The sequence below is a fragment of the Sinohyriopsis cumingii genome, chromosome 15, assembly GCF_028554795.1.
Source record: "Sinohyriopsis cumingii isolate HCF-2022 chromosome 15, ASM2855479v2, whole genome shotgun sequence".
NCBI lineage: Eukaryota > Metazoa > Mollusca > Bivalvia > Unionida > Unionidae > Sinohyriopsis > Sinohyriopsis cumingii.
In genome coordinates, this window is record NC_142975.1 from 46,618,671 (window position 1) to 46,643,019 (window position 24,349).

The following is a 24,349-nucleotide window of genomic DNA, read 5'->3' on the forward strand; positions in this document are numbered from 1 at the left end:
TGGGTTCCAGACACAGTTACAGTTTTGTCAGGGTCCTGCTGCTGCAAACAGTTGTTGTTCTAGGGTTTAACACCATTTTTCAGCGCAAGATAGGCTATACATGGCAGACAGTATAACTGGTGGAGGAAGAACCTTGGAAAACCCAGGGAAGAAGCACCACCGATCCACGAGAAGCTACTAGCAGGCTTTCCCACTTACCCATGCAGCCGAGCCTTGGACTTGTACCCACGCAGACAGAGGTGAGATGGCAGTGATCCGGAACGGTGAGCGCTTTAGATCACTAAGCCACTCGGAGCCCTGCCGCAAACAGTACATATCTTAATGGAACAACCTATTGCATCACTGCTGACATTTAATGGTGGTCCAGCCAGACCAATCATGTACATGTCATCATCACAGGCAGACACTGTTACAGGCAACAGTGATCTTTTCTTTGGCAGGGGAGACCACTGTTGTGTAACTTTTGCTTTGACAATCACACCACATTTGAAAACTTTTATAGGAGTGAAACGGGCTAAAAGGAATGTATGAATAGCATGAGAAGGTGTAGAATTTCTGAAAAATGATCAAATTTTAGCAATTGAGACCATAATTAAATGAACTTTAATGTTACATATATTTGTTTTAACTCTATCTTTCATACCTGTGGAAATTTGACTGGGAAAAAAGGTAATTCCAGTTTATGTGCACATGCTTTACACATGAGGAAGCATTTTTAAACAAATATGTGCTTGGATCATTATGGTGAAATACTGAATGCTATAACACATTTTTACTAATGTGATTGTTCGTAAAGTATGTAATAACACATTATTGTTTGATTTTTCAGTTCCACAGGTACCTAAACTAGGTTGTTCATTTGTTTTTATATCTTAAGATTGTACTTGTGTTTGTACAGTAATCACAATACAAATTCACAAGCAAACTTCAAAGATTTATGTCATTTGATGGGTCAGTACATCAAAGGTAAGATGACAGGGTTGTGACATTTTTTGTAAGGACAACATAAGATGGAGATTTTTTGTTAATACCAATGATTAATATTTTCCAGTGTTGGTACAGCTTCATGTGGTTTGCAAGCCACTGACAGAGGGTTCCGTCCCGGTGTAACTTCAAGTAAGTCAGACATAAAAAGGATTTGAAGTCTTTAAAAAAATATTTTACTTAGATTTTGCAAGAATGTTGTTCTCTTTGCTTTCTAAAGCAAAGATTTTATTGAGTGGTGATTATATTGTAGGAGACTAGAGCATCTGAAGAAAAATGCTGACAGTGAATGGATATCATCAATAGTTACCACAGATGTCAAAATGCTAACAATGAATGGATATCATCAATAGTTAACATACATGTCAAAATGCTGACAGTGAATGGATATCATCAATAATTACATGTCAAAATGCTAACAATGAATGGATATCATCAATTGTTACCACAGATGTCAAAATGCTGACAGTGAATGGATATCATCAATAGTTACCACAGATGTCAAAATGCTGACAGTGAATGGATATCATCAATTGTTACCACAATATGTCAAAATGCTAACAGTGAATGGATATCATCAATAGTTAACATACATGTCAAAATGCTGACAGTGAATGGATATCATCAATAATTACATGTCAAAATGCTAACAATGAATGGATATCATCAATTGTTACACATACGTCAAAATGCTGACAGTGAATGGATATCATCAATAGTTAACATACATGTCAAAATGCTGACAATGAATGGATATTATGGTTACCATACAAATCAAAATGCTGACAATGAATGGATATTATGGTTACCATACATGTCAGAATGCTGACAATGAATGGATATCATCTATTAGGCAAAAATAAATGTGTTTTCTATTGCATTGGTTTTAAAGTTTGGGCTTGCCGGTAGTTATTATGTACTAAATAAATTTTGTTAGTTTGGAATGACTTTATTTTGATGATGAATTTTAAAAAATTATTTTTTTCCCAGTACCACCACATTGTGAATTAATTGCACTTACACTGATTCTTATAAAATAAAATAATAAAAATATATGTAAACTTCTATATTTATTTCATTATATATGAAGAGGACAAATATACTTTTCAGAATGCTGAATTTTTATGCATCGTAAAACTACAGGCAAATAAACAGTGAAAGAAAGAAAATTGATAACACTCATGACAGAAAACCAAATGCTGTTTGAGGAGTATTACAATATATACCAGCTGCAACTTAATATATCATTAAATGTGGTGCGTCATATATAATACAACTGCTGGATATGAGTCAAACAACTTGCTAACTGAAAACAGAAATATGCATAACAGTGCGAGGCAATCAAACTATTTGTTTACAGACAGTAATTTGTGCAAAACATTTGCAGTATTACAGTTGGATATTTCAAATTATAACAAAAACCACCCAGAAAACAAGTGGCCATATATAATGCTCAAAGAATATTAAAACTGATACAAACATCAATTTAAATATCATTAAATGTGTGTCATATATGATGTTACTTCATATTAAAAACAACTGCTGGGTATTGGCCAACTAATGACTGAAATATGCGTAAAAGTCAAGGCAGTCAGATTAATTAATATCTTTACAAATAGTAATTTCTGCACAGTGCATGTAATATTACAGCTGGATATCAAATTTTAAAAAATGGATAGTCTGAGGAACAATTTTATAAAATCATTTTTGTGCAATGTTTCAAATGCTCATAGAACACAGCATATTTTGTATTATTGTACTGACTTAAAACCAAAATACCATGGACAATAAAATAATTTATGAGCTAGAACCATGACATACACCTACTGTCATCTTATTCAAAAGTGAAAGATTCTGATTACAATGTCTTGATTGGTATCGTCAGTTAAGTTAAATAAATTGTAATAAAGCTATTAAAGCCATAATGCATAATGTAAAATGTATAAGGTGTCTGCCTTGAAGTCTCAACCATCTCACCTCAATCTATTCAAGCCTTAATGAAGACGAATATTTACATGCGAGAAAGCTTGCCAGTAGGTCCGACACAACTAATGCTAGTTGCCATATATAGCTAATAAATTTGCAGGAAATGGCATTAAACCCTGTAAAGATGAAAAACAATTTGAAACTTATTTTATTTTGGTGATCTTGCAACCACATGGATGCTGTACAGTTGGAGTTTTCCCATTCCTGCAAAGATTGTCCCATTGGGCAGAACTGTTTTGTGTTGCATTTTTAGCTCACTGTATACCTTGTTCAGCACAGTATCAACATAGAGTTTTATTTCCATGTGCTGGTGTAGCATATGTCATTGTATTTGGGCACTTCACATTTTTGTGTAGACTGTTTGATGGAGTTAAAATGGATACCCTACATGTGTACCAAACTTTCTCGTTTCTGTGGTGACTGAAGTCATTTGTCTCTCTGTCAACTTGTGATGACTATATATCATTTGGTTTCCTGCATTCAGCACAATCAACCACAGCTCTGGCATTCAAATGTAAATTTGAGATTAGTAGGCCTGGACTGTCATCCTCTTCTCTCTATGATACATCAGCTATTTCCACACCTTGTGATCTTTTCAGTTCTGTTGTTGGCACATTTAGATTTGGAGTTGTGCCTGCTATGTTGTGCAAAGATGGTCCATCAGTTTCATCTGTGTCTAGGTTTTGTACAACTTCATGTGGCTTATAATGTTCACCAGTTCCATCAGCAACAGGGTCAGGCAGCCACTGTAATTGTTTGCATGGTAGGTGAGGTGGTAAGCAGTAATTTTCTTCATCACATTTTCTTATCTGAAATTTTTACTGCCTCAAACAGCAATGTGTTTTTACCCATCTGTTTTATGAGGCAACTTTGCTGGTCTGTGCTTTCTGAAGCTTGTTTGTATCTTGGTCCAGGAAGAGTTCATGGAGGTGCCTCTTGATTGTGTCAATTTCCTCATCAGAGACAAGATCAAAAACTGCAAATGGTTCATCCTTCAATTTTTAAATGCATAAATCTGCATCTAATTAATGAACTTGGAGACTCAACTGATTCCAACCATGCCTTTTTCTTTTGCACATTACAGCAGCAGATGTCTTCGTCCTTAGTCACTTTTTGGGGTCTCAATTGGAGTGACTCTCTCAATCAGCAGCCATTGAGGTTTTATTATTTTTGATTTGCATTGATGTCTACTTCTGCTAACACATCCTTTGGTAATCACAACCATTATGGATCTGAACACGGGGATGGGGTGGAACAAGTCTCCTACTTTTTTTGACTAACATAGGAGCATGTCCCTGTTAGGATCATTATTTATATGTCCACATCATCAAAATGGATGCCATTTTTTGGAAACCTGTCATTGGTGGCTGATGAACTTACATGGGAATAAAGTTTTCATTCTCCCATTAACTTCACTATGGTGACTGATCTTAAACAGCAAAATGGAACAAGTAACCAGACCAGTATATTAATGTTTGGGATTTTCTAAAGTGATGTCCTCAACAACAATCCAGGTTTCAGTTTGACATTTCTTAGGATGGCTACTGTATTGGCAGACACATTTTTCTGCAAGCAGGAACTCCTACAAACAGAACGGCCTTTTCATCCCTCAGTTTGATATGACACATGCTTGATGGGATCAACTTATTATGGACACTAGTGACAAGGTGGATTACCAAATGTCCCAACCTTTGTCTGGTCTTCTAGTCATTTGGATTTCAACTGGCCAAAGTCACTGGACCCTTGCCCAGATGTAATTTTCATGGGGTTTAACCATGCAGGACAAGACATAAGTTGAACTGCTCTCAAGAGCTTAATTAGTTCACATATCATACAAGTCCCGCCTCCTTGCTACTTTGGCATTTGGCAGGCATGATTAGCAACACATTTCTTAGTGGACCAACCTACTTACAGTTTCAACACAATGGATCGGTATTGCTCATGAAGCACACACCACTTGCGAGGGTACCATTGACTTGCCTTTCTTACAAGACCTGCTTCTTCATATGCATTAGGTATGGCAGCATAATTGATAAATAAATGTCTTATCAGTTGACCTAAATTACATGCAGTTCAGACAAAACGGGTCAGTTTCACTCACGATGGCACCCTCTTTCATTGCCATGAACAGGCTCCCATCCATGGGTAACCAGATATTGTCTACTCTGGACACCTAAGCTCAAGACCACCTACAAGATCCAGTACAAGTCTTGAAGTGGTATTTTAAAATGACATAACCGTTACATCGAGGGTGATCATATTTATTTTTTTACCTCGGAAACAGGAACAAGAAGATAATCAGCACAGACCTTTCATCCTGGATTAAATGGATTATTCACTCTGAACATTGAGAAATAAACCCAGCATAAATGAATCTGTTATGCATTTCGGCTCACAAGGCTTGGGCAGTTGCCACAATCATAGCATTTGACTGGAACTGTTTTCTAATTGACAATATCCAGGCCATGGGATGGAGATCAGAGTTGACATTCTCCAGTTTTTATCTAAGAGATCTTTCATCCCAAAGGACTCAAATTGATCTGGTAGGACCTATAGACATGGTGCAACAGGTCACCTTTCCAGGGCATTTGACTGCATCATAAGACATTTCATGACTTGTAGTGGAGACAATTTTCCCTTTTCGAAACCACTCCAAACAGATGTAGTCTTCTCCGGTTAGGTTATTCAGAAGTTGTCTCAAATACATTATGGGACTAAAGGTGGCATCTTCGTGATAAGGGGATTATCTCCTTCCACCCCTTACCTATTCTCATAAGGTATTATGATTAGATAACAGATTTAAAGAATCCATTTTTTTCTAGTAAAATATGTTCTTGTAGAAAGCTTACCCAATCATAATACACATAACACCCTCCCAGCCTCCCTGCAGTTACATCCATACAGGGAGTGTACCTTCTGCTGCAGTAGTAACTGAGGTATTCTTGGGATTTGGCACCAATCCCTGTACCAAGGGGAGATCACTCTGCCTGACTGCCACCTAGGTTTGCAGATAACTTTTAGCTTTTTAGCTAAGGTGGTGCTCTATGGTTTTGTATTTTGCATAGGGTTAGAAATTTAAAGAAAAAGAATTTCCCCGGCTTTCCTCACTGGTTATACTGGCTATTTAAAAAAGACTTTGTATATCTTAGGTATAATTCAAAGAACCTTTAATTCCCTTTATTTTGGTGTATGATTGATGGGTGTAATATGGGTTATAGAGTATACAGCTTGGCCTTACTCCAGATGTGCACCTTTCAAAATAGTGCTAGCTCTACTTGGTCATTTTCACTTCCTGAACTTAAAGAGCCAATAGCTTTTTTTACATTTTATATATTTGGTAATTCATTCATTGCACTTTCAGAAGCTGGTATTGTCTAGTCTGGCAAAATTCATTTTCCCTATTTTAATAGCTGCTATGGATAGTGTATTTCAGACTAATTCAGGCTGTTTTTTATAGCACAAGGGAGCATTCATTTTAGTTAGCAGTGTGTTTAAATCATGTACAATTTCCAAAAGTACAATATCCAAAGAAATATCATCCACATTACATTAATGTAGCATAGAGGTGTGCCACCATTCTCTCCACTGTGCATGTTGTAAATGCAAGCAACTTCACCTTACATATGTCACTCTCTCAAAAGTACATAATAACTGGTGAGCGCCTTCTAAAGATTTTTAACCTGGGAGGGCTGGATTTGCGGGAAGTTGCAGTTCTCCTTAAGTATTATACTTGGGTAAGTATTCTCAAAGAAACATTGAAGAAATTGGTATCAGGACTTTATGGTGTTTTATATATTACACACCACAGTACCTCAAAAGTCAAGGTCATCATAAGGGATTTGAAGTCTTTTGCAATTACATTCATAACTATTTATGAACTTAATAGACTGAAATCAAATAAGTTGTGTACCAGTTTGTTAGTTAACTTATCAAATTCATTTCCTTATATATGTTTGGTTTTTGTATGACTGAGAAGTTTTAATTTGCATCTTAAAGCAAGGTTTCTTACATTTTATAATATTTCTTGTCACATACATATCCTATAAACACATTCCAACATTGCCATTATTAAAATAAAATTAACCAGAACCCACACCCACATAACCATTTTCCCACCACCGCAGCACTTTTGAGGAAGGCATGTACCATGTGGTGCTCTTCTTTTTCTTCCATTTTATTTGTTTCCATGTATACACATACTTGTATTAATATACACCCATGCATGGAATAGAGGTACACACAATGCTCTAAATCCTCAAATGATGTAATTATAGGAAAGTGACTTAAAATTCAAATTTCCTAGAAAATTTGCAACTTTTCTTGGGCAAGTCAAGTGGCTGTTACTTTCTGAAAGTTGCTCCTAGGGATAGACTAAAAGGTTTGAGTAAGGATTGTAGCATTTAATAATAAAAAGAGCAAGCATGGAAAGGAAGTTTTGTTGTTGTTGTGGGGTTTAACGCCATTTTTCAGCACACGATAGGCTATACATGGCGGCCAGTATTAATGGTGGAGGAAGAATCCGGGAAAACCCCGGAAAGAACCACCGACCCTCGAGAAGCTACTGGCAAGCTTTCTCACATACCCACATTGGCTGAATCTTAGACTCGAACTGCCGCAGACAGAGGTGAGATGGCAGTGATCCGTACCGAAGAGCGCTTTAGACCACTCGGCCACTCGGGGCCCCCTAAAGGCAGTTTTGAATTAACTACCAATGACTGCGGCAATGGCATACTGTGAAGTCACTGTTTTCAATTTGTAGCAATTTTTGGAGGATTTTTGCTTGAAGCAGACCTCAAATTAAAAAGACAAGAATGGATTATTCATCAGTAATTTGCTTGTTTATTTAGTGTTTTGTGGGCACATTAGTAGTTGAAGGCTGCATCATCAGTTTGTTTGGTACATGAAGACTGTGTCATCACTTTATTTAGTGTTTTGTGGGCACATTAGTAGTTGAAGGCTGCATCATCAGTTTGTTTGGTACATGAAGACTGTGTCATCACTTTATTTAGTGTTTTGTGGGCACATTAGTAGTTGAAGGCTGCATCATCAGTTTGTTTGGTACATGAAGACTGTGCCATCACTTTGTTTAGTGTTTTGTGGGCACATTAGTAGTTGAAGGCTGCATCATCAGTTTGTTTGGTACATGAAGACTGTGTCATCACTTTATTTAGTGTTTTGTGGTACAGCAATACATGAATGCTGTGTCACCAGTTGGGTGTATTATCTGTTTGGTGTTTTATGGCACAGCAATACATGAAGGCTGGGTCATCAGGAGGCAATTGCAGCAAAGTTCTTTGCCTAGAGACAGACCACAGTAGACAACATAGGATGATCCATTCACAGGATTTGAACCAGTACTCTTCCAGTTGTGAATCTGCTACTTTAACCACAGAGGAATCATATTTGCTGCTCATCCATTTATAAAGAAAATAATGAGCACTTTCTCTGTCAAATTGTAATGAATGAATTTACAGGTTAGTGATCATGTGACCAATATGCACAAGAAATTATTATCTCTCCGGTTAAGTAGGAAATTAAAGTTAGTTTTCAGGCGCTGTGTAAGGATGTTTGCTTATTGTTGTTGTTGTAATGGGGTTTAACGCCATTTTTCAGCACATGATAGGCTATACATGGTGGTCAGTATTAATGGTGGAGGAAGAACTCGGGGGAAAACCCTAGAATGAACCACTGACCCACGAGAAGCTACCGGCAAGCTTTCTCACATACCCACATTAGCCGAGCCCGAGACTCAAACCCATGCAGACAGAGGTGAGATGGCAGTGATTCGTAATGGAGAGCACTTTAGACCACTCGGCCACTCGGGACCCCAGGGTGTTTGCATTTCCAATGAGAACCTTTTTAGTTCGAATGGATCTCTACCTTTCTATTTTGTTTCATCCTGATAAATAAGCATATTTTAAATTACATATTTTATGTACATTATTTGTACAGTGATTTCTAATTAGTACTATACATGTTTCATAAAACAAATATAACTGAGAGGTGATCTTTCATAGGGAGGAAGTGTGAGCACCCACAGGAAATGACAAGTAATATTTGAATGAAATTGTGACATGAGTTGAATGATTTCTATCTTTAATAAGCCGTGGAGAGAAAAAGATGAAAATTATTTAGCAAGTTTCCTTAATTTCATTTTAAATGAGGACAAACATTAGATTCTGTTTATAACCTGAAAAGTTATTACAATATTGTTGAGCCCAATTAGTAGGAATTCTGATATGGTAGCCAAATTTCCAGTGGCTCAAGGAATTGCATTATTGTCAATAATTATGGTATTGGTTTTAAAAATTTAGCATTGCTTCAATCAAAGGCTTGACATGCATACCCTGGCCATCTGTTTAATAAACCCACTGGAAGGCTGGACTTGCATACCCTGGCCATCTGTTTAATAAACCCACTGGAAGGCTGGACTTGCATACCCTGGCCATCTGTTTAATAAACCCACTGGAAGGCTGGACTTGCATGCCCTGGCCATCTGTTTAATAAACCCACTGGAAGGCTTGACTTGCATGCCCTGGCCATCTGTTTAATAAACCCACTGGAAGGCTTGACATGCATGCCCAGGCCATCTGTTTAATAAACCCACTGGAAGGCTTGACATGCATGCCCTGGCCATCTGTTTAATAAACCCACTGGAAGGCTTGATTTGCATGCCCTGGCCATCTGTTTAATAAACCCACTGGAAGGCTGGACTTGCATGCCCAGGCCATCTGTTTAATAAACCCACTGGAAGGCTTGACATGCATACCCTGGCCATCAGTTTAATAAACCCACTGGAAGGCTGGACTTGCATGCCCAGGCCATCTGTTTAATAAACCCACTGGAAGGCTTGACATGCATACCCTGGCCATCAGTTTAATAAAGCCACTGGAAGGCTGGACTTGCATGCCCTGGCCATCTGTTTAATAAACCCACTGGAAGGCTTGACATGCATGCCCAGGCCATCTGTTTAATAAACCCACTGGAAGGCTTGACATGCATACCCTGGCCATCAGTTTAATAAACCCACTGGAAGGCTGGACTTGCATGCCCTGGCTATCTTATTAATAAACCCACTGGAAGGCTTGACTTGCATGCCCTGGCTATCTGGTTAATAAACCCACTAAAAGGCTTGACATGCATGCCCTGGCCATCAGTTTAATAAACCCACTGAAAGGCTTGACTTGCATGCCATGGCCATCAGTTTAATAAACCTACTGGAAGGCTTGGCAGGAGATTTGGACATGATACTTTTACTTTTTATGTCATAAACTTATTTATAGCATCATTACATTTTATGAAATATGTAGTGTTTTGTTTTATATATATATATATATATATATATATATATATATATATATATTTTTTTATATATACACACACATACATGGAAATTGTAATTAATATATTTCTTTCCAGTGCTGGTTGTTCAGCTGGATCAGAACCTTCAGGGCCGAATCACATGGAATGTTCTCTTCCCGTCTTTCTTGGCAACTTCCGTTGTATATGACACCCAGAAACATCATGCATTATTTTCTATACAGGTACTGTAGCATAAATAGGTTTATTTTATGCTCTGTTTGACAGAGACAGTCTGGTTTGGATAATTCAGCTTTCCTTGTATGTAATTTTCTATGTATGACACCCATCCAACCACAGATACATACTCAAAACTGCATAGTTTTTGCATGTTTTCAAGTGGGTCAGGGGAAAGAAAGAGTTCTGTATGGTGTAGCGTGTATCTGTTGAGGCATGCCTGACAGCCTTGATGTATTATTCATTAGCCAAATCAAACAATTTCTGTCCTCCATCTTGGCACAGAATACAACTGTAGTTTTGTATTGATTACATCCCCCTTCTTTTATAGCAAAATATATGCTTAATTAGATGCAGACTTTGCACTCACTAGAGACTGGATAGTGCTGTTGTTCAAACTTTCCTGCTGTATTTACTACGTAATTCCTGGTACGAACTGCATTGTTCTTGGCAACTATAATGTTAGTATTGTCATTTCTGTATCTGAATCACTCTGACCACAAGATATTATTGTCCCTTTAGAAAAATGAATATACATCACATTTGGGATTGACCATTTAATTGGGGGGATTCAGAGGTTATACTATTTTCAAGTTTAATGGGGGCTTTACAGGTAATACAGAGAAATAAATGCATCTGTTCATTTCAGTTGTTAATGCTTTATGAACACAGATAAACTGTGCAAATACAAGCTTCTGATTGTTATTGTCTTTCAGTCAATCTATTTCATTGCTAAAATCATCCTGAAAAGTATGTTTTGATCAATAGTTAGTGCATTAACAAGATTAAGATGAAGAATAATAACAAAGAGAACTAATAGAATCCATATAGGTGGTGGTCCTATTTCAACAGACTTTATACACTCTAGAATGACTTATGTAGATACGTTGTTTTGTAATATGTGCAGAAAAATTTAAAAACCCTTCCCTATTGCTTGCATTGTTGATAGCTTATTGCTTCCAGAATCGTCATCAAAAATGAATCTTACTATTCCAACAACTGAAATAATCTTGAAAGAAAATGTAGCTGCTGTTCACAAACTTGCCAATAATCTTAAACAGAGATGACTTAAACATTGAAGGTTGTTTTTACCTGATTTATTTGCCTTTTAATTGTTGTATCAACTACCCAACACTAGTTTTACATAGATTAACAGGAACCTGTAACATTAATTTTTTTATTGTTTCTGTTTTTGGATAGAAATTATTGTGTACATTTCATGTGTGCTTTTCATTTTCAGCTTGGAATTTTGTCTACTTTTGTGATAGGAAGTTACACTCGTAAGTTCCAGGAGATAGAAGGAAAGGCCAGAGTAGCTATAAAGTAAGTTTCTTAATATTTTGGAGTTTTCAAATTATCTTTTGTCAGATATTTTGCTTATATTTTCTTTTTATTGTTCATCATTGAATAGACAAAATCAGTTTTGATAGGTATCATGTGTAAAGTTGTCATGGATATCTTGTTTATCAGTTGTCATGGATATCTTGCGTATGAGTTTTCATGGATATCTTGTGTGCAAGTTTTCATGGATATTTTGTATATCAGTTTTCATGGATATCTTGTGTATCAGTTTTTATGGGTGTATATCAGTTTTCATGGGTATCTTGTGTATCAGTTTTCATGGGTATTTTATGTATTCTTCTTCATGGATATCATATGTATTAGTTTTTATGGATATCTTGTATATCAGATTTTATGCGTGTAAGTTTATCAGTTTTTATGGATATCTTGTATATTAGTTTTCATGGGTATCTTGTGTATCGGTTTTGATGGTTATCTTGTGTATCAGCTTTCATGGATATCTTGTGTATCAGCTTTCATGGATATCTTGTGTATTCTTTTTCATGGATATCATATGTATTAGTTTTTAAGGATATCTTGTGTATCAGATTTGATGGGTATCATGTATATTAGTTTTCATGGATATCATGTGTATTGGTTTTGATGGGTATCTTGTATATTAGTTTTTATGGATATCATGTGTATCGGTTTTAATGGGTATCATGTGTATCAGTTTTCACAGATATCTTGTCTATCAGTTTTTATGGGTGTGAGTTTTAGTTTTCATGTATATTAGTTTTCATGTATATCATGTGTATAAGTTTTCATGTATATCATGTATATTAGTTTTCATGGATATCATGTGTATCGGTTTTAATATATATCATGTGTATCAGTTTTCACGGATATCTTTATCAGTGTTTATGGGTGTGAGTTTTAGTTTTCATGCATATCATGTGTATAAGTTTTCATGGGTGTGAGTTTATCAGTTTTTACGGATATCTTGTGTATCGGTTTTGATGGGTATCTTGTGTATTAGTTTTCATGTATATCATGTGTGCAAGTTTTCATGCATGTTATGGGTATCAGTTTTCATGGGTCTTGTGGTTATATGTTATGGTGGGTATCAGTTTTGATGGGCATCATCTATATCAGTTTTGATTGGGATTGGGTGGACCCCTCCAGTGGCTTAGTGGTTAGAGCATCTGCCTCAGTTGTGGGAGGTTGTGGGTTCAATCCCGGCCTAGTCATACCAAAGACTTACAAAAATGGTACTAACAGCTGCCTCGCTTGGTGCTCAGCATTAAGAGGTTAGTGTTAGGACTGGTTGGCCTGGTATCAGGATAATGTGACTTGGTGGGACATAATGCTACATGTTGGTGGCATGATGCCTCAGTGCTAGACATCAGTATAAAACTGCCACACTGCAGACATTGTAGCAATATGACTGAAAAATTGTTAAAGCTACATTAAAAATCCTAATCATACACACACGCACACACACATTTCCCTAGAAAAACAAGGTAAATATGAGAAAAAGAGCTTACGGTTTTATGAATCAAATCCAAAATTAATCCAAGAATTAAACAATAGAAGTTCTATTATTACAAAGTCCTAAATGAAACTGAGTTCAAATCCCAATGAAATCCAAAATGGAAGACAATGACATCTGTTGTAACCTGTGAAGTGCTGCAGTGTCAACAGTCTCTTGTTGAATCTCAGAAATTAGTATTCCAGTGTTTGAATTCCATTTAAATTTCAATATATGTCCTTGACCAAGAATTAATTTAGAGCACTATTATTTCCAGGAAAAACAATTTCTTGAAATCCAAATTATTTGAAGAAAATAAAATAGTTAGCCCAAACTGGACACAACATAAAATACCTGAATGTCTCGAGTGTTAAGGCACAAATGACTATTCTTTCTCAAACCATCAGTAATAAGTCTAACTACAGTGCAAAACAGATGCCCACATGAGGATCTCATGGTCATCTTTCTAGCACAAATAGAAGCTTTTACATGCCTAACATCACATACTCCCAGTATGGCCTTAACTGAAATCAATGGTTCTTAATCTGGGAAAGAATTTTTAAAAAATTAAAAAGTTATTTACTAAAACTGCTACTGTTTCTCAATCAAAGTTAGAAACTAGGTCAGCATGTCTCTATTATTAGCTGATTACATCAAAAATATAAAACAGTCAGTCAGAACTGAACTCTGTTCTGGACAATATCAAATCCAGTAAATAAAGTTACATTACAAAAGCATGTAATGCAATTAAAAAAATTAAAACTATCAAACAAATAATTAAATTACATATACATAACACAAGGACAAACTGGAGAAAAATATTAATGATTTTCTTGAGGACAATAATATAATGTAATCAGAGCTGATTGATTCAATATAATGATACCCTAGGGCTGATTGATTCAATATAATGATAATATAATGATACCCTAGGGCTACCACCATGTCAGTATAACTACCATTGCTGAAAAATATTTAATCAACTTTATAGCAAAGTGGTGTTTAATAGAATTCAATCAACTTTGACAGAGAGCTTCCTGGCATAAAGCTCCCTCAGTATTGAACAAATAGATAGAAGAAGAAAAAAAACAGACAATGAGAAAGTGGTTTTCGTAACATTTTAGTGAACATCATTGAGAAAGCATCTTACTCACCAAGATTTCTTGGGGTGGCCGAGTGGTCTAAAGCTCTTTCTGTTATGGACTACTGCCACCTGATCTCTGTCTGCGTGGGTTCGAGTGTAGGATTCGGCCAATGTGGGTATGTGAGAAAGCTTGCCAATAGCTTCTCATGGGTCGGTGGTTCTTCCCGGGGTTTTCCCGGGTTCTTCCTTTACCATTAATACTAGCAGCCATGCATAGCCTATCGTGTGCTGAAAAATTGCGTTAAACCCCACAACAAGAATAACAAGATTTCTTTGCCAACCACTCTTTGCTGTTAGATGTCAATCAGGTGAGCATTCTTGTTCGACAAGTAAAGAAACATTATTTTGAAAATAATAATTACTTGATCATTCACACCCTCCTGACCAGTTACATCTCTGGAAGAATATGCACATCTGCTCCAGTAGTACTGGTGATCAGTGGGATTTAGCATTAATTTCTAACTTGGTTAGCTCATGACATTTTAGTACTTTTCTTGCTAAAATAAGGCAAACAACATGTTTAGCATCTTTTTTAGCTTGGGAAGGACCGGATTTGTGAGAAAGAGTATGCACTTCTAATGTATTATGATCAAATAAATACTGTGAGAGATAAATTTGACTTCAAAAATAGCTTTCAAAATTGTATTCCACAGGGCAGGGACATTTGGTATAATTTTTGAATATGGAGTAGAAAAGAGGATCACAAAGTTCAGCACTCTTGGGGCTACAGTGGTTCTTGGTGTCCCGACAGGAGTCATGCTGAAAATAAAGTAAGTACGGATATATTTAGTTGTGTTGGATTAATTATTTCATGATGTTTATAGATAAAACATTTAATGTCCAAATGAAAAGGTCAAAAGAGTATGTTTATTCCAGAAACAAATACATGTCGGTATCTAATAGACGCTTTTGCATCATTCATTGTTCAAATGATGACAGTTGACCATCAAATATAGAAAAAACTTTAAACAGTTTCTCAGAAAGCAATTAACAGAACTTTAACAAATTTGATATTAAGCATTGGCTTAGATGGCTTTCATAAATGAGGCCAATCTACCATTAAATATGGCCACCATTGCTAATTATAGAACAATGTTTAAATGATTTGTTATAAAAAACTACTTTAAAAACATTGAACAAATTTTACAAAAAGCATCATGGCATAAAAGCCTTTTATATTGAAACAAATGATGATTGGCTATGATATTTATTTCAAATGATGATGATTGGCTATCATATTAATACAAATGATGATGATTGGCTATCATATTTTTACAAATGATGATGATTGGCTATCATATTTATACAAATGATGATGATTGGCTACCATATATGGCCACTGTTACAGCAAATAGAACAGTAAATGAGTCCTTTTCAGAAGTTGCTCATCAGAATTCAACCAAATTTGATAAAAAATAAACAATTTAGCTTGAAGGATTTTCAGATTTATACAAATGATACTGATTTACCATTAAATGTGGCCACTTTTAATGAAAATATAAAATCATTTGAATGATTTCTCACCACAAAAATTTGCAAATTTATTCTGAATGGATCTTGGCATGGGGCTTTTAGAAGTGATCCAATCTCCCATCAAATATCGCTGCTGGTCCTAAAAGGAAATAAACTTTAATAACTTTTAAACAGCCACTTGCAGAATTTGACCATATTTGGCAGAAAGCATTGGATTGAAAGCCTTTTTCAATTTTAGCAGTGATCCTGATCCACCATCAAATATGGCATCCATTGCAAAAAATTGAAAAACATTTGCATTACTTACTCTCAAAAAACACTTAAGAAAATTTGACCATCTCTGGCAGAAAGCACTCTGGCATTGAATACTGCTAGCATTTGACAAAAGTCCTGTCAGATATGGATGAAGGTGTTAAAACTGGAGAAAGCTTCAAACAGTGCAGTCAAGTGGCTTGTGAGAAATGTGTACAGAATGTATGCTGCTGATACAGATTCTTTTGGCCAAGTGTTCTTGCTTTTGGCTGTTTGACAGATGGAAGTTGCTTGAATGGTCTGAGTCATAGCTTGTCCTCATGTCTTAGTACTTGCTACCATACATGCCTGGTGACTTCTTACCTATTTTATGTTTAAATCAATCTTAAAAACTGACCTTACATGTGTTTTAGTCAGCACAACCATGTTGTGAGAGTGCTCTTTCAAGTGATGTGCCCAGAACATTGCCATATGGAACTAGTATGCATATAAATGTAACAGATTGAAACAGTTTTTGACATGTTTGTATATGCCTAATATGGTAAGATTTAATTTCAAACTATCACACACACATACCAGTAGTGTGGAAATTATGTTGAATAAAGAATTGTTGCATTTTCTACAAACCCCAAGTCAAAACGATCATATAAGTCAGCTCTCTATTTTGTATTAAGTTCCATAAAATCTATATATGCCATACACCAGAATTTTGTGATTTTGTTAAACAATGCTGGTTTTAAATCTTGGCAAGTAATATTTCTGCAGTTCCGGAGTGTCAGAGTGGTCTAAAGCGCTCACCATTACGGATCACTGCTAATTTACCTCTGTCTGCGTGGGTTCGAGTCTCGGGTTCAGCCAGTGTGGGTATGTGAGAAAGCTTGCCAGTAGCTTTTCATGGCTTGATGATTCTTTCTGGGGTTTTCCCAGGTTCTTCCTTCACCATTTATACTGGCCGCCATATATCGCCAGTATCTTGTGCGAAAAATGGCATTAAACCCTATAACAACAACAAGAACAACAGATCCAGATAGAATGTAATACACAAGATCATACATTTGCAGGATTTATTTAATGGTCCCACTCTTGGATCATTAAACTATTTTTTTAACAGGATCATTAAACATTTTTTAACAGTAAAATGTCTTTTTTTTTCACAATTTTTTCCCACCAATTTTCTACAAGTATATAATAACATTGTATTTTCTGTCTTCTACTTTCTGAGACAGAAATCAGATGAGATTGGTCTTCCCTTTGACAGAGAGATTGGCACCAAAAGTTTGTGATTCGCAAGTTAATACTTCTGCTTGTGCCTAGTTAGCTGACTCACTCAAGACATCTTACAAATTATTGTATGCCTTTTCTCAAAAGAGATCTATTCCGAGAGTTTTCTCATAGCAATGGAAGTATATTCCATCTATTTTCTCACTGAAGTTTGCGCTGTCCTGATTGCAGATAAATATTTTGCATCACAGTAATCATTTTCAGTCAAATGATAAGCTAACCCAGGCATTGTTTTCTGATGTAATGGTCCATTGCATTTTCACTACATATAAAAACATGACTTTATCACATGATATCTCAAGCAACCACGCCAGCATCAATATAATAAGGTGGTTCATGTGTATTACTGGTGCTAGCTGTTGTGATCTATCACTTAATAGACAGTATCAGGTACCAATTCTGACATAAGTCTGTCCTCTGCTTCATCCCTTTTCCCAACATTGGTTCAGCTTATGCCTTGTGTCACCTGTTCTGGGTTCTGTGATCAGACTTTTTAGCATATCCAGTCCCAAACTAAAGATGTAAAAGTTGTCCAACACCTGGTCACACCACTTCCAGCCCCAGGCTTTGCCATGGATGCACAGTATAAATGACACTAGTTTTGGTGATTGAGCCTTCCACAATTTACACTTCCTTGCCTCTAACGATTTCATAATTTTTCCAGCTCTGTTGCAACCCAAATGCAGTATTGGTTATAAAGATTTCTGTTTCCTGCTTACACCTTATCCAAGACTTTGAGTGACACTCTCATCCAACAGTTGGATGTTAATTTTCCCTAGTATGTATGGAGTCCCAGTCTTCTTGACCGTCCCTATCTTTAAGTGTCCCCAGTATGGTCTTCACAACCTTTGCAAAAGGGTTCTTTATGGCCCCTCACTTCTAATACTAAAGATGGTGGTCAACAAACCATTATTTTCTACTCAATCTAGCAGTGTCTCTGCCATCTGTATAGCCATTTAAAAGACTTATGTCTTCTGCCATATAGTTCTGTCCTCCAAATCCGGTTCCATGGATGTCCATCTCAAGAATTGCTACAACCGTTAACATTTTAACTGAAAATAAGCAGCCTTCTTGCTGCAGTCTGCTCAAGTCATTGACATCACTGATTTGAAAACAACTTAAAAAACTGCAGCATCAACAGGCCTGTTTTCTCACAATGACGAATTTTGTAAAAAAACTTCAATCCAGCCACTTACAGAACTCCCATATTAGTTTTCAATATTGTAACTAACAGAGATGTTGCAGATCTGGGAATGCTGAAGCTGTCTTCTGTAGGCATGGACTGGGAACCCTTCCAAAACATGCAACAAGTAATTTGCAGTGTATCATTATTGGCTTCCTACTTGATGTTATCTCCATGGCTGTCTTTAAGCAAGCTGACCATAGCCTAGATCCCACCATTTAGACCTCAGCTGGTAGACATGCCTAGGAGTCAAGAATGCACATGGGCTGAACACAACTGCTTAATAGAGAAAAATACTTTCCTGTGCAGAAGTCAAACACAAGGCAGCCTTTAAATCTCAATCTTTGTCTTACAGTTTTCTATTCCATGACAATGCAGGGGAAATCAAGAAACGGGCCACCAAGAAGGCAAACCCAAAGGAAAACCCCACAGACCCAGAGACCAGAAAAATAGTAATAACCCCTAATTACATGCTCATCCAAACTTTACTCTTTGGCTATAACACTGTTTCCAGAGCAAGCAACAACAAAGCAAAGGAAGATAGGTCCGATATCAGCACTGTATGTACTTACTTATGAGTCCTACTGCAAACTGCACAGACTCGTATCTGCCATCGCATAATGTGCAAGCATATCTAGGTCTGTGCAGTTTGTTGGGAGTAATTAGAACAGGCACATTATGCTACAGCAGATTAGGATCTTTGTTTGCTGTATGATGCGACTGAAAGATGAGTTTACATGGTATGCAGAAAATGATGCCATGCTTTTGCAATTCTTTTTTACCATCCTGAGTCCAGGTGGTCTCTGGCACTTACCTTTCCAGAGCACTTAACAGCATCTCACCTCTCTCCATGTGATTTTTAATCTTGCCTCGACCAATGAGAGTATGTGAGAAAACTTTCCACTAGATTTCCATGGGCTGTGGTTCTTCTGGGGATCTTGGATTCTTCCATCAAAATACTCTAGCTACCACATGTGGCCTATCGTCAGCAGAAAAATGGCCTCCTATTGGCTGGAAGATTTCTGCACTTCACCACTTCTTCGCCAGCCAAGGTTCTGATATCCTACACCTTGGCATATCAAGCAGATATTTCTGTGCTTTGGGTCTGTGAATTTCATTGAATAAGGCAGCAAGCCACTGCATCCAATCAAAATTAAGTTGTTCAGATTTGAACACTGTTTCTGTATGATCAAAACAAGGGGAACACACAATTTGAATGGACTGATAAATGAGCAATTTTCCAGTGCCAGGCCTTGGTTGGACAAATACCTTTCATTCAAATACACTGGTAATGGCTTCACTCTTGTACATAGTCATGCTTTTGAAGTGTTTTAGGTCAATTGCCACCACCATTTTTGGCCGATGTACAATGCACCATGCTATTGGTTAGTTGGCATTACATACTAAGGGAGGCAATACATGAAATCCAATAGATGTCGCTAGGACAAAGCACCATTATAGCTGTTTGAGCCACCAAGGTATAGGGTTATCGGAACCTTGGCTGGCAAAGATGCACTTCACCACAGAATGGGATATACCACAAGGACCTGTGTGTAAGTCACCTCTCACCTCTAAAGACACCTCTGAGCGTCTTCATTTCACATTTCTTGACCCACCTCTGCTATAAAGGGTTTCCTTTGGCAGACAACTCCAAGAGATCTACATAAGCCAGATGTCCTGGAGCAGGAAACAGACTGTCATAAAAGTGTCATATGAGTTATACTTATTGAGATTGTGCTCCAGACATCTCTTGGTTCCAAAGGAAAATGACAGCTGGTGATAAACCTAGGCTCTCTCAAATAATTATTCAGGCACACAAGTTCAGACAGGAGAATCTAAGGTTTGTCCTCAGTGCAGTTGGTGGGGGGAGATTTGTCATCAGCTTAAATCTTGTTGTCTTCTGGAAATTCAAGTGGTTCGCCTCCAGTGACACAATGTACCAGTTCAGGACTCTCACCTTTAGTCAGAAGCTCAGTATGTGTCTGCAGTCATAAACTGGGTCATTGTATACTTCAGACCCACCTACATGTCACTGACACCACATATTAATTGGTCTACTAAGTCATCCCTTCTATCACAGATTCATTAGACTATAAAATCATTCCATCTGTTAATGATTCATTGGTCTGCTAAGTCTTTTCATCAGTTCACTGATTCATTGGTCTACTAGGTCATACCATTTGTCTCTGATTCATTGGACTACAACATCATTCCATTTGTCTCTGATTCATTGAACTACAACATCATTCCATCTGTCAGTGATTCATTGGTACACCAATTCATTCCTTCTGTCACTGATTCATTGGTCTACAATAACATCCCATCTGTCAGATTCATTTATCTACTTGGTCATTACACCTGTCACTGACTCGTTGATCTCCTAAGTCATCTCATCTGTCACTGATTCATTGGAATGCAAAGTCATCCCATTTGTCACTGATTTATTGGCCTACTGAGTCATCCCATCTAACATTGACTCATTGGACTGCCAATTCATCCCATCTATCACTGATTTATTGGGCTACAAAGTCATATTATCTGTCACTGATTCAATGGGCTACAAAGTCATCCCATCTGTCAATGATTCATTGGACTACAAAGTCATCCCATCTGTCACTGATTCATTGGACTACAAAGTCATCCCATCTGCCACTGATTTCATTTGCCTACTAAGTCATCCCACCTATCACTGATTCATTGGACTACAAAGTCATCCATCTGTCACTGATTTGTTGGTCTGCTAGATCATCTCATCTGCAACAGTTTCATTGGTCTACAAATTCATCCCATCAGTTAACTGATTCATTAGTCTACAAAGTCATCCAGTTAGTTCACTGATTCATTAGTCTATTAAGTCATTCTATGTGACACTGATTCATTGGACTACTGTGTCATTGTTGCTATAAAGTTCAGTTTCTAAAAGTTCTTAAAAATTACATAATTGATGATAAAATATGTAATAAATAATGAAATCGGTTTATGGAGATATATTAGAAACCAGTTTATGAGGCTGTCCGATTTGTGCAACCTTCTGCAGGAACCTGCCACTTTTTACAGTGCCAATATAACTCTAATTCAATATGCAACTTTAAATCTAATTAGGTTACTCAGATACTTCTAAGGTGTATACCATTAATATCAATTCCAATTATGCTCAGATTAAATTTAAACTTAGCAAATATGAAAACTTCGAGTCACTTCATCCAACCAGAATGGACTAAACAACGTTACAGGTATGGACAATGATTGCTTTAATAAGTGATTGTTGTATAGCCTGAATAGAGTAAACTATGTTACAGGTACAGGCATTTACTGCTTTGACTCGTCATTTGAGTAAGTTAATCAAAATGTTGAGGACCGCTCCGGTGGCCTAGTGGTTAGAGCGTCCACCTCGAAAGCGGGAGGTCGTGGGTTTGAACCCTGGCTGAGTCATACCATAGACTTACACAAATGGTACTAACAGCTGTCTCGCTAGGCGCTCAGCATTAAGAGGTTAGTGTTAGGATTTAAGGGTTTAAGTAGCTTAATTAACATCATCATATATTGAACAGAACCAATAAAACTGCCAATAATGTCATCAGATGATAAAGTTTTACATTGTTACCATCATTGCAGGATTATTTTCAAAAGTTTGATGCTGAATATCTCAGCTTACTGTTGGCATTAATAGTTCAGATGCATATTTGACAGGCTGTTAATTAGACAGCATAAGTGTATTGCACGTATATATGCTTATGTACTCTTATTATTTCTAGATTAAAGTCTCCTATAGGTTTAGTAGGTAAATCTTTACAATTTTCTGAATTAAATTTACTTCACCCAATTAAAAATGATGACGGACTTTGGCAACACAAGAGCTCAGCTATTTTGAAAAGGTAAATGAATTTCAATTTCATTTGGTGCCCCAAGTGTTTTAACGCTCTCACCTTTACCAATCATTGCCATCTCACCTCTGTCTGCATGAGTTTGGATCTTGGGCTTGGCCAGTGAAGGAACATGAGAAAGCTTGCCACTAGCTTCCCTTGGCTTAGTGGTTCTTACCAGCGTTCTTCCTCCACCAGTTGTTCTGGCTGCCATGTATAAAATACATGGCACTGAAAAATAGTGTTAAATCCGAAACATCAAGAACAATAGTTTTAGTTAGAAGTATGATTTGTACCAGACCGCGGTCCATGCAACAGAAATTCAAGTGCAAATTGTAACCATCTTTACAAGTCAGGTTGGGTAATTTTTTGCAATGCATTATGGATAAGGGGTTATCTAGTAAAATATAAATACAATACCAGTTTTACCCACAATTCCTTGCAAATTATTCTAGTCTCTTGCCCACATATTAAAGAATTTTACAACGTTTCTATGCTGGCAGAATTGTACGAAGTTTCTGTCCTGGCAGTCATCTGCAAATCATACTACCAACTTCAACGTAAATTTATTGAAATACTATTTTAATAAAAATAGAATATTATGGTTATTGTCAGATAGTTTTAGACTGGTGAAGTCCTCAAAGGATGTACCTGCTTACTTGACTCTTTAAGACTGACTTTAATTTATAATATTCTTGAATTTGACAATCTCAGCAATCATGTTAATGGTTGTTTCCTGATACAGATTTAGTTTTACTGGTTATGCTGGTGAACAGATAATCATGACAGCAAAACCAGCATTGAATTCTTTCAGACCATAAATACAGAATAGTTAGTCTTGTTCTAACACATTGGTTTTGCTGTTTCATTATTGTAAATATTATGTGATAAATCATGACATCATTATATTGTCCATATTTCAGATAGATGATCATGGAATTAACTACTTAAGACTTCTTATGTTTAATCTGTCAAAAATTAGAATTTGAAAGAGTTGCAAAATTGTGTTTCTTTAATTATTTCTGAAATTCTTTTTCAGACTTAACAGAGGGCAACAGACATTTAATTTTCCAATTATGCTGTCGGAGCAGGTTCTACCTAGTGCCATATTTTATGGGACTTTCATACCAATATTCGCTTATTTTGTTATCAAGAAAATTATAATCAACCCATTTCTACAGGAGCAAACTAAGAAGTGAGTTTCTTTGATTTAATCTGTTTATGTACACACAGCTACTATAGCATAGTTGGCATCTTTATTTGGTTCTATCTATACGTTACACATCCATGCGTCTTTACAAAGACCACTTAATATTGATAAACAAAACATTGGGCTGACACATTTGTATAACTAATTATATTTCCATGCTATTAACATTATTTTTCCATTTTTGAACTTTTTTTACCTTGACTTTTTTATTTAAATTCTCTTTTGCACAATTAATAAAACTGTTCTTGTGGTAGAAAAATAAAATTTGGCAGGCATTATTTGTATCTATATGTAAATGACATTTTGATTGTTATGCCATTAAATCATTTGGAATACAATTTTTTTCAGTTTTGTTCACCAACACAGATGAAACTTTATTTTGGACTGCGCTTGTAGATTGTGGAACATATGTTTTATTGTTCTGGAAGCAGCAACTTTGCTGTTGCAAATAATTTTTGTACGGCGTGAAAATGTTTGGTCTTTATGAAGGTTATACAGTAATACACAGCATGATCACAACAACTATGAATACAACAATTTAGCTTATTACAAATAGTGTATTATTCAAGGGTTAATTTGTCTTAGTTACATGACATGGTAAAGGGTTAATTTGTCTTGGTTACAT

The 24,349-nt window shown here is 36.5% G+C and overlaps 1 protein-coding gene across 2 annotated transcripts in view; it reads left to right on the plus strand.

The window, feature by feature from the left end:
- The window catches only part of LOC149781736 (dnaJ homolog subfamily C member 11-like), a 117,214-nt gene that overhangs the window by 61,311 nt on the left and 31,554 nt on the right, over window positions 1–24,349 (plus strand). For both annotated transcript variants that reach the window (XM_089935848.1, XM_089935847.1), the window contains exons 8-12: window positions 1,052–1,116; window positions 10,390–10,514; window positions 11,747–11,829; window positions 15,116–15,232; window positions 23,554–23,709. In XM_089935848.1, the coding sequence (XP_089791974.1) occupies window positions 1,052–1,116; window positions 10,390–10,514; window positions 11,747–11,829; window positions 15,116–15,232; window positions 23,554–23,709 (546 nt within the window). The remainder of the gene's footprint in view (window positions 1–1,051; window positions 1,117–10,389; window positions 10,515–11,746; window positions 11,830–15,115; window positions 15,233–23,553; window positions 23,710–24,349) is intronic.